Source organism: Microtus ochrogaster, linkage group LG4 (assembly GCF_000317375.1).
Source record: "Microtus ochrogaster isolate Prairie Vole_2 linkage group LG4, MicOch1.0, whole genome shotgun sequence".
NCBI lineage: Eukaryota > Metazoa > Chordata > Mammalia > Rodentia > Cricetidae > Microtus > Microtus ochrogaster.
Genome location: NC_022030.1, coordinates 598,861 through 610,964, shown reverse-complemented (window position 1 = coordinate 610,964; position 12,104 = coordinate 598,861). Strand labels below are relative to the sequence as shown.

General features: G+C 40.2%; 1 protein-coding gene across 4 annotated transcripts in view; it reads left to right on the top strand.

Moving 5' to 3' along the window:
- Arhgap18 (Rho GTPase activating protein 18) overlaps positions 1-12,104 on the top strand; it is a 220,621-nt gene that overhangs the window by 194,611 nt on the left and 13,906 nt on the right. For all 4 annotated transcript variants that reach the window (XM_026786410.1, XM_005360897.2, XM_013351448.2 and 1 more), the window contains exons 11-12: positions 1,745-1,951; positions 3,700-3,840. In XM_026786410.1, the coding sequence (XP_026642211.1) occupies positions 1,745-1,951; positions 3,700-3,840 (348 nt within the window). The remainder of the gene's footprint in view (positions 1-1,744; positions 1,952-3,699; positions 3,841-12,104) is intronic.

Below are 12,104 nucleotides of genomic sequence, written 5' to 3'. Positions count from 1 at the left end.
ATTTGGCTAGGCAGGTTGGTGACTAAGCCCATTTCTGCCTCTCCAAACATACACTATCTAACACAACGTTTTACATGGGTTCTAGGACTCAAACTTGGGTTTTCAAGCTTACGCAGCTTCATCACTTTATTATCTGAGCTATCCTCAGCCCTGGATTTTCTTTTTAACATTTTCCCTTTTATTTGTGTGTTTATGTGCATAGGTGCACATGTGTCAAGGAAGCTCAGAGAATTTCTTTTAGGAGTTGTTATCTCCTTCCACTGTGTGGGTTCTGTTAATTGACCTCATGCTGAAAAACCTGAAAGCAAGTCTTACCTGCTGAAATGTGTTGCAGCAAAAGTACTTTTTTCCTTACTATTTTTCTTTTAAATAACACTTTTAACTGTTTCTTCGATAACTAGCAATTTCATTATTTTTTGATAATTTCATACAGTGTATTTTCTTTATTATCAGCTTCTCTCCCAGCTCCTCCCAGCTCCACCCTCAGCTCCCTACTCACACAAATATATGTTCCTTTTTTCATATTTTCTTTTAAGATCACTGAACCCTGTTTGTGTAGCCCCCCAGTACTCCTGGAGTGGGACCAGTTCCTAGTTCTCCTCCCAGATAGTATCGAATGCTAGGATCTCCTTTGTTAGGCATGTGACAATGTGCTCATTCTCCCTCCATGCTGAGGCTTTGACTGGCTTATGCTTGTGTAGGTCTTATTCGTTCTGTGGCAACCACTGTGAGTTCATCTATATAACTGACCTGCTGGGTCTGGTACACACTGTCTCTTTATAGTCATCTTTAACCTCTGGCTCTTGCAATCCTTCTGTCTCCTCTTCCCTGATGATGCTTAAGCTTTGAGGGGAGACATGTGATACACTTGTATAATTGAGGGCTGTGTATTCTGTAGTATCTTATTCTCTGTACCTTGGCCAGTTGTAGGTCTAGGTTTCAATTGCCATCTCAAGAATAAGTCTTTCTGATGAGGATTAAAAGGGGCACTAATCTATAGGTATAGCAGTAAGTCATTAGGAGTTGGTTTAATACTATTTCCAATTAGCATACTAATAGTAGTAAGTTTTTCCCTAGAGTCTATAATCTGTGTAGGCATAGGTTCTTTTCCAGGTTTTGGTGACAAGTATAGTTTACTGTAGGTTTAAATCTAATTAGAAAGTGGTTGGTTATTCCCATAACATTTGTGTCACGACTGCACCAATGGGCACGCCTTGTCAGGCTAGTCTTTAGCATGGTTCACAGAGTTCACACCTGCCTTAGATCGATGTTTACCTGGGCCTCCTGGCAGCATCCATTAGCACCTTCCAGCACCATGGAAACGAGCAAGTAGGGGTGAAGCTCCGAGGTCACTACCATCTTGACTTCTCCAAGTATATGACTCAAGTATGTCAGCAACAGGGTCTTACTGTGGAATTCTGAAGGACAGTCAGAAACAGGAAATAGCTATTGGTCAACAGCTCCAAAAGAGCAGCCTATCTCTGGCACTGGGTTTTTCATTTGCTGGCCTGTGGTGTTAAGCAGAGGTATTGTCCCCTTCAAGACAACTCCATTTAAACTCTTTCATGCTATGAATCTATTTTAGGAAGATTACATAATAGGTGGTTTCCATTTGACTTTTTTTCCAAAATGCATTTAGAGTTAAATAACATCGTATTAAAAATAATTTAAAAATCCTATTTGCTATAGTGCCTTCATCTCTTATCTCCATGTATGACAGCCATCTTGGTCATTTTTGTTTTAGGCCTTGCTAGAATTTCTCCAAAGAATCATTGACAATAAAGAGAAGAATAAAATGACGGTTGTAAATGTAGCAATGGTCATGGCCCCGAACCTCTTCATGTGCCATACTCTGGGTTTGAAGTCCAGTGAACAGCGAGAATTTGAAATGGCAGCTGGGACGGCAAGTGTCATGCACTTATTGATTAAGTACCAGAAACTTCTATGGACAGTAAGTATACATTTTTAGCTTAAATTTTCAGGTCAGTGTGCAAAGTCTTGAGTTTCATAATGACCTTTTCATACGTATTTCTCATAGTACTTTTTTTTAAACTCATGCCTGCTTTTCTTCTGGCAGATTCTCTTCTCTCCCTCCAGTTGGTATCCCGTCGGTATTCTCTTTTATCCTTTTATTGTATTCATTCCATAATCCTCCTTTCTCCTCTCCTGTAAGACCTTTCTCCCTTTCTCCCATCGTTCTTTTTCTGATATGCATGGACATTCACACACACATTTATTAGACCCCAACTTTTAGATCTAGGGTCCTCATATAAGAAAAACGTTGTATTTTTTTCAAAACCACAATAATGGTCATGTAATTTCCTAGCATAATTGTCCAAAATAATCATGAAAATATCAACTTTATAAAGTTGATATTTAAAAGCAATGGGCTCCCCGCCCCCAATGGCCTAAAAACACACTGCGTGCTGTCTGCCAGCTTTGTAAGATTCCCATTGCCTTGTGTGAGTGGAGAGGTATTGCAGGCGTTTTATTCACAGAGGTAAGCAGGGCCTTGTGAATTTCTTTTCTAAAATCATAAAAATTAGGTCAAGAAAACATGCCTCATAAAAGGCTCTTCATGGGCAGGGCCATCAGCACGTTTCCCCTGTGCTCCGTCTTCAGGCTGTCACGTTTTAAAGAGCTCATGCTGTCTCTGCTCCCATCATCCCCTAATTTTCCGCAGAACTGTTATTTAAAGGGACATGCACATTCTACACTCCGATTGCTGAGGTCTCGAATGCAGTTTCCTGCTTTGCTCCTACGTTGATCTTAAGTTTTGACAGGTAATCAACATGGATGTTGATGAGAGATTTAGTTGATTAGTCTCATTTTTCAATGAAATTCATATATTTGCAGAGAAAGAGTCCTTTCTACAAGCATTTAGAAAAATGAACTAAAGAAATTCTAAGCCAAATTATGATATTAACCATTTTAAAGCTTAATGTGAACCTCTTCTAATTCCAATATTTTTTAAAAATACAAAATGATGCTTCCTAGACTCTCAAGGCTTTTTATATTCAACCCAAAGGCAAATGATGCAGCTTATTTCAAATATATTTAAAGTAATGCTCCGTTATCATGTCTGCCTCTTGTAAGGGCAACATTATTTTATAGTTACGTTTTAACTGCCTAAAAGATTTTGTTCTTAATGTAATTTCTAAGGATAAGTTTCTCTTATCTTTACAAGTATAGTATATCTTTAGAAGTGCCGCTAGCCAATTTTTGGCTTTTGTTGATGGGTGAGCTTTTTTTCTTATCTGACAGTAGAGGCCATCTGGATTATTAGAAGGGACCTGTAGGTTAGCTTATAGGAGCTGGAGAGAGGTGGTTGCTAAGGGGACAGCTACAGAGGTAGTGGCCTCCACAAGGGTCTCCTCAGGGAATCTCCTGTGTTGACGTCCACGGCAAGGACGTGGCCAGTATGTCCTTGAACTTCACAGAGTCCCCTTTGCACCTTTGCACAGTTGGTGGTAAATTACATCAAGTGGATGCCCTGTCCCTGGTCTAAGTAAGTACATGGTTCATTTCTTCTCGCAGAGTTAATGAACGGCACATTTAAGTGGTTTAGTCTTGAGAAATAGAACATTTATTCCTCTTGAAACTAAAAACGTGGAAAAGAAAACAGTGTTTAGTTTAAAATGGTTCTGTGCTTTTTATGGTTTACTTTCCTCCTCAAACGGAATTTCTTTTTTCCCATAGATTCCAAAGTTTATTGTAAATCAAGTGAGGAAGCAAAATACTGAAAATCAGAAAAAGGAAAGGAGAGCCATGAAGAAATTGCTGAAGAAAATGGCTTATGACCGAGAAAAACATGAAAAGCAAGAGAAAGCTGCAAATGATGTAAGAAAATCTTGACGGCCTTTTGTTACTGTGATTGAAGTAATTTCACTGGATGGCTTTCTCCCATTTATGGGGCCTTGGTAATACTCATACGTGGAAGATACCAGCTCCTTATTTTCTAATAATCAATCCTGAAAGTTGGTCAGGTGCTGGCACTCAGCATGTGGTTTAATAATGGTGAACAAAGAGAATATGTCAAGAGAAGACTGTTGCCTGCACACATGCACGCGCACACACACACACACACACACACACGCACACACACTCTCTCTTCACATAGTCTAGATGCCTCTGATTTTATGATATATAGTGAGTGAAATTCCTCTGCACTCCACTAACTTGCTTCATCCATGAGAATTTACCCAGACTTGTCGGGGCTGGGGATATCTTGGTCTTAGACCCCTGTAAGTATTTAAGGTTTGTAATTTGGTAAGAGATGATATTCTGTAGATACAAAAATTAAGATTAAAAAGCCCATCATTTTCCAACTGCGGTGAGACTACATGAAGAACCGTGTTTACAATAATGAAATATGCATGAGAATATATTTACGAATTGAGTTAACAAAGCTCCGGTGGCAGCTCTCAGGCCGAGGAAAAGGCCTTCTATTGTTCTACTTAAGGGAAAACACCCCTCACCCCAGCTGAAGATGCTCAGTTACATGCTGACATCTTGTGGAATACCACGAAAATGCAATGGCCAGCCTTTGTCCAATTTTTCTGTCTTGGCTTGCTTAGCCATGATTCCCAGATAATATTATTTTTTTTTCTCTTAAACTTATCTGTAGCTCTCTTAGAAAATACTTTCTTAGAGATGTAGGAAATATTTTTAAAACCAGTTTTAAGGATCTCCAAAAGACACACAGTATAAGAAAGGGAAATTATCAATGTTGTTTTTTTTTTAGAGCTTATTTTTTGTCATAGGGCCAGAAAGGATTTGTGACATACCGGTTTTCTTTCACTTCAGAATGTTCTGTTAACTTCAAACACAGTTGTAAAGAGGGGACTGGGCTTGTAGTTCCGGTTGTTTAAATTAAGTGAACGTCTATGTATTACCTCTTCCTTTTCTGAAAACTCACATAGTTAGCAAAATGCTGCTGATCCAAGATACCAAACCTCAGTCTTCTGTTAGGTATTCAAAGAGGTAGAAAGCCGCTGTTGGCCTTCGCACCCCCATACAGAAGCAGGTAGCTCAGATTAATTTGGTTGTGTCTGATGGAAGCCTGCTCGAGGTATGGTAGAGTAGGAAGCAGGAAGATGACCTTAGAGAGACTTCAGTGGGGACTCCAACTTAGTTGTGAAAACCAGTCAATCTGCCAGAGGTTAGAAGTGCTGCCTGCAGAGGAATGATCACCACCTCCCCTTGGTGCCCAGTTTAGCTTGTCCTTTGGGTTGACAATTTTTAACTTAATTCCAGAAATTTATTTTGCAGGTTGGTATCTTTTTCTTGGAATCATAGGCACCGGAAAAAGTCACAAAGATCAAACAAATGTAGAAAATGAAAGTGACTTGCATACACGTGCTTTCTTGCGAAAGCATCCATCCATTGCCAGAGTAGAAAGACTAAAAGATTGAAAACAAGTTTTGGACTAGATTTTGGGACAAATAGGCTATAGGGACAGCCTGTCCCTTAGGCCATAGGGGTCGTCTTGCAAGTGTCTGGCTCTGCAACTGAGGCAGTGTGGGCCGCCTCACCGCCACGTCTCTGTCTTTTGTCACTTTACTGGCTTTGGTTTTCTTCCAAACAATGTGAATGTGTAGCCCAGCACCTAAATGGTAAGGCTGGCCACTGCCTGAACTGTGCTCTTTGTTTAAGCGATTACTCACATTGCCGCTCACATTGTTCTTAGGTGTTTGGTATTTGAAAGACATTATTGGACAAAATAGGCTAACATCCCTACTCCACATGGAAGCTAACATTATTTAAGTAACATAAATAGATTACATAGCATTTTGCTATGTGGTATGAGCAAGGGTTTAAATATATGTGTCTGTGTGTGTTTATATGGGAGAGAGAGAGAGAGAGAGAGAGAGAGAGAGAGAGAGAGAGAGAGAGAGAGAGAATATGAATATGTGATCATCCAGGAGCCCCAACTGTGGTCCAGGATGACCTGGAACTCACAACTAGCAGAAGATAACTTTGAGCTTCTGCTCAGCTGGGAGTTGCCGGTGGAGGTTGTTCATGTTAAACACACTCTACCAGCAGAGCTAGATCATCAGCACCCCCCTCTTTAGTGTTAGTATAAAATGTTGTGAATATAGCAAATAAAAGGTTTCTCTCATTGAATTGACCATCTCACTGGCAGCAATTTTCTTGATGAATGAGTGTACCATAGTTTCTTCTCACCACTGAATTCTCTTCTATCCATGGTACCCAAGAACCGTTTAGACTAATTATCCTTTTGCAAAAATTAACTATTTCAGTTTGCTTCAGATGCAAAGTATCTGAAGGAATAGGGAACTAAGAACCAAGTCTCACCATGAGACCCCCACTGACCTGACCACTCCCTGTGCAAACCAGGTTGACTTGGAACACACAGACACCCACCTGCCTCTGCCTCCCTAGTGACGGCATTAAAGGCCTATGCTGTCATACCTAGCTTAAAATATCTTTAAAGAAATACGAATAGAAAAAGAATTTGGAGAGGATCCTCTTGCCACATTACTTTAGCTAGCTTGAGAGTTGAATAACAGTGTTGTAACAGGTATGGAAGATCAAGTTGTGTGTCTGTCTCAGGAAGCCCATTCAGGGCAGAGGGCGTAGTCTAGCAAGCCATAAGGCAAGGGCACTAGCCTGGTGTGGATGGGCTGGAGTAAAGCCAGCTTGCCAGCACGGTTGATAAGATAAGGTCAAAGGGCACTGGGAAGAGATCACCTAAAGCCTTAGAATTTAAATTTAATCGAAGCAAAATGAGGTCATTTATGAAATCTGTAGGATGTTTTAGAAAGAGTGGTAATTAAAAGTAGGAGAAAATCCTTATAACCAAGGTGAGAGACTCAGACCAAAGTATCTGTGGGGTAGTTGATATATTTTAAAGACATTTTAAATAACTTTTAAAAATAAAATTATATTTTTAAGTTAGAGTCATTTGGACTTCTGACTGGCAAATGATGTAAGTTATAAAAGAATGAAAAAAAAGTAAAAGAATGACTAACCCCAAATTTATGATATGAAAGATTGGAGTGATAGGAAAGATCATAATTTCAATTGGGACCTGTTTAGTATGGGATACCTGGTAGTCATTTAAAGGTAAGGGCGGATGTTTAATGCACTTTGGAGGGCAAATCAGGACCTATTGATCAGCCGGAGAGGTACCCGGCATGCCAGGGTCAGTGGGAAAGCTCAAGGCAGATCCATGCTTCTGTTCTGTGTAGCAGTGGGAATTGGCACAGGCTGAGTCTCCAGGTTACTCATTTGTATTTGCCTTTTAGGACAGTCCTTGTGAGGGACCAAATACTGCAGAGAGAGAAGGCTTGTTCAATAAAGGTGCTTGCTGCTGTAAGCCAGTGGTACCTCTAGAGCATTGTCAGTAACCTGATGATACACCCAGATAGCTGGGCCTTGGAGAATGAAAGGCCAATTTTAAGATACTATGCATGCCCTTAAAGCTAAGTATGCAAAAGCAGGCATTCGTGTTATTAACATATGCTTGACTAGATAAACGAGTACTTTGATCCAAGTTGTAAGATAGATATTCAATTTACCTAAATAAGACAAATGTTTTAATGACTCCAGCTTATTAATTATTTGGTGTGAATGGGAATGTGCTTAAATACTATTAAGTTTTGTCCATTAATGATAACAGGAGAAAATAATAGCAAGATTGTAGACCATTAATCATAGTCATTTTCTGGTAGCATCTAACTTGTTGGGGTCCTGCTCTTTCCACGTACCCGTTTTTCATAAATGCACACCTATGTATTCAGTTGTATTGTGAATTTTGTGAAGAGGGAAGTGAAGTTTCTATTTAGACAGTTGGTGTACCACTGCATTATATCCCCAAATATGTATCTTTTCCAATATTGAAAAAGGAGAAACAATAGCCTTTGAGCCCCAACATCAAATCTTTTTACTTTATTCTTCTTCCAACCTGTTCCACACACTTTATCTCCTTTTAGTCTCTTTATGCTAATCACAGACATCCCGTGATGTCACCCATAATTACCTCGGATGGCCTCTGTCTAATGAGGATGTAGGGGCAGCTTTGATCACTTACTGACAAATTGCCCAAGCTCCTAGGCTTCGTTTCCAGTGTAGGCTTTGATTTACATGATCTTTCCTCTGCCTTCCCTGCTCACCTCCTAGAGGGAAGCTGGACTTTTATGAGCCTGTGTGGGCTGTGAGAGTCTGAGATCCCCAGTGCTACTCCACTTCTGGTCCCATTGGCTTAGGAAACCAAAATTCTCATAGTGTCATCAACTTAAATGCTCACTCTGGTTGACCTAGCTTCAGGCACTAACGCGGGGCTTGGGTTTGGGGATGGTTATATGATTTTCCTAAAAGCCCTGCAATATCTTGTAAGGGTTTCAGGTTTAGAGAATCAAGCTGGAGGATGCTGCAGTTAACTGAGTAGCATGAAGACTCCGGTGGTTTGTGTGGACACGAGCCACAGCTTTTCTTGGCAAGTACTGGGATTTAATTCTGATGCTTTTAACCATAGCACCATTGCAAGTATTAGTTCTAGCACCTACTTTTTAGGGCAACAGGTCTGGCTTAACTTGGAGATGCATACGGAAAACGAAGTCAAATATCTTCTTTCATGGTATGACTCACTCTGATCTTAAATAGAGCATAAAAGAAATGAAAGAAAAACATTAGGACTTACTTCACTGTGAATTAAATGCTTATAAGTTCTGTAAATTATTAGGGTGATTTCTGAATTTATGAGTCAGATTAAAGTTTAAGGCATTGTGATAACAAAGACAACATTTGGAGTGCTGTTAAAACAGTAGAAGATCTTTTTATATGGCCACCTCCTGGTATTGGAAGTTCACACTAGGATGATCCGCAAGAATTTTAGTTGAGATGCTTGGCCAAAATGTCCTCATTTAGTTTTCTAAAATGTATATTACATTGAGACGTCTTTTAAAGAAATCTTTATTTATAATTTGCTCCTTTGAGAATAAAAAGGATTTTCTGTAGCACTAACAACATTAGCTTTCCATTCAAATGTGTCTTAATGGAAAAGAAAAACTGTCTTCCTGTGATCTTACATTAAATTTCTCAAGTACAAAACTATAAGGAAAGTATTGTTTAACCCCTGACAAAAAAAATCAGAACTACAATCAGATTTCTCTAAGTACACCTTAGTTCACTTTATAACATGTGTGAGGATGATTTAAATCATCTTTCTTCTCCAGTAGCCTTGGTGTGCAAAGGAAATTAACATTCTTTATATCGTAAACTCATTGGGAACTGAACTTCAATGGCCCATTAGTCCTTCTCTACCTTCGACCCGCTGTACAACAGATGACTTCAATTCATAGGCGTACTGCCCTTCCCCCATGTTTTCATGGTTGTCAGCCAGTGTATTAGTCGGGGTTCTCTAGGGGAACAGAGCTTATAGAAGAAATACATAAAGGGAATTTATTAGCATGGCGTATAGACTGTGGCCCAGCTAATACAACGATGGCTGTCTATCAACAGGAAGCCCAAGAATCCAGTAGTTTCTCAGTCCACAGAGGTAGCTTTCTCAGCTGATAGTCACTGTATGCCTGAATACTGAAGAAGTATGCTCTAATTCCAGTGAAGGGATGGACTCTTTGGCAAGAGTTTGAAGAAGAGCAAGCAGGCAGAGAGAGCAGGTTTTCTGTTTCCATATCTTTTATATAGGCTGCCAGCAGAACGTGTGGCCCCAGTTAAAGGCAGAGCTTCCCATCTCAAAAGATCTGTATTAAAAGTGGGTTTTTCCACTTTAAACAACTTAATTAAGAAAAAATCCTTCACAGATATACCCAGCCATTTGGGTGTTGGTTAATCCCAGATGTAGTCAAGTTTACAACTAAGAATAGCTATCACAAGTTCACCCCTATCAACTTGACTCATAATCATATCTTCTTTTGTCATGCCTAATTTCTAAATGAAAACAATAATCAGGTCATAATTATGTCCAACATGAAATAGCTATCCTACACATAATCGTCAACACATAGATTTAACCAGGTCATAATTACACCTAACATAATGTAGCTATCCCTTGTACAACTGTCAATGCATTGTAAATTTGGGATAGGTGGCAATATCTCTTGAGGGACATTCCTTTAGGATCACAAACTTAAACATTACAACCACTGATGCTCTCTTAATTGGTGATGCACTGTGTGATAAAGAAATTGAGAGAAGAAAACACAAATATCTATATAAACACATTCTTAACAAAATACAACAGAGACACTTACGCCAGTTATAATCCTCATTTCCACAACTGGTTCCATGGCCTTAGCTGGTATTTCTAACAGCCTTCCTCTACTACCCATTTTGTATTCTCTCCACCCTCGGCAAGCATCTCATCAGGTCTTGGCCCTATTCCTGGAGGAGTGACTCATACTTTTATCCTGAAGGGACTGTACCCTTTGTCATATAGCTTGAATTTTAATTATGGGACATGGTAGCACCAAGAATCTCCTGTGCTCCAGATATAATCTTTCTTACTTCCACTGTAGAGAAGCAATCTAAGTTCCCCTCAGTAATTTGGTTCAACCAACCCTCTTAAAACTGTTGTTCTTTCTTAGCTTGTTGACTTAAGGGTATCAGAAGTGCATAGTGCCCAGGGCGATGTCTGAGCTTCTAGTCCAATGATGTATTTTGTGTCTCCTGGCTGGAATGCTCCCCTGACTAGAACCAAAACTGCTAGACCACCAGAACTTAAGGTCATGGCAACGGGAAGCAAAACTTTTCCTAGTGGGTCACTAAGTGTGATAGTGAGTGGAACTATTCCTTTTGCACTCCTTGATTCCAGGACCCCTGGATTCTGACTATGGGAGAAACCATACAATGGCCTGGACACTGATTCAAAGCATATACTGCCTTCTGGAGAACCCTACCTCAGCCTTCCAGGCTGCTACCACCTAATTGCCACTGTAACTGTATCTTCAAAATGCGATTCCGTCTTTCTTTTAGATCAGCTGCATTAAGATGCCAGAAACATGGTAAAGCCAGTGGGTTCCCTGATTGATCACTGGCCCACTGTCACACCTCTCTAGCCATGAAGTAAGTTGCATGGTCAGAAGCAGATATTGTGTAGAATACAGTGACAGTGGATAAGGCACTCTATCATGCCACGGATGGTGGTTTTTGCAGAAGCATTAAATGCAGGAAAGGCAAATTTGTAACCGGAATAAGTTTTTACTCCAGAAAGGACAAAGTGTTATTCTTTTAGGGAGGAAGTGGTCATAGGTAGTCAACCTGCCACTAGGTCACTGACTGGTCACCCCAGGGAGTGGTGCCATATCTGGGTATCAGTGTTGATCTCTGCTGTTGGCAAATTTGTCACTCAGCAATAGCAGTAGTCATGTCAGTCTTGATGAGTGAAAGTCCATGTTGTTCAGCTCATGCGTAACCTCCATCTCTGCTACCATGACCATTTTGTTCATTGGCCCATTGAGTAGTAGCAGGGATGCTGGGGAAAGGCACTGAGTATCCACAGAGTGGGCCATCTTATCTACTGAGTTATTGAACCCCTCCTCTGCTAAAGTCATGTTTACAAGTCTCTTCACATCCTTTACCCGTTTGGAGAAATCTACTTACATTTTTTTTTCCCTAGTTGTCTTTTGCACAGATTTTCCAATCATGCTCCCAAGTTCCTGCTCATGCAGCCAATTCATTAGCTACAGCCTATGAATCAGCAAAAAAAGTCACACATCTGGCCATTTCTTCTTCCAAGCTGTATGACCATGTATACTGTCTGAAGTTGTACCCACTATGAAGATTTCCCCTTGCTGGTGTCTTTCAGGGTTGTCTCAGAAAGGGCTTGTAATGCTGCAGTTGTCCACTTTTGAGTGGTACCTGTGTAATGTGTAGAACTATCAGTAAAACAGTCCTTACTCTTTTCTTCCTCAGTCAATCAGTCATAGGATACATCCCCATGAAGGCTCTAGGTGCATGACAATTGTCCACAAACAGCATTGTAGTGGGAGTAGAAACCATAGGCATTTGGACAGCTTCTCCATGTAACTTGCTTGTACCTTGAGGACCTGCCCAGCCTGATATCTCTTGATCTCTCTCTCTCTCTCTCTCTCTCTCTCTCTCTCTCTCTCTCTCTCTCT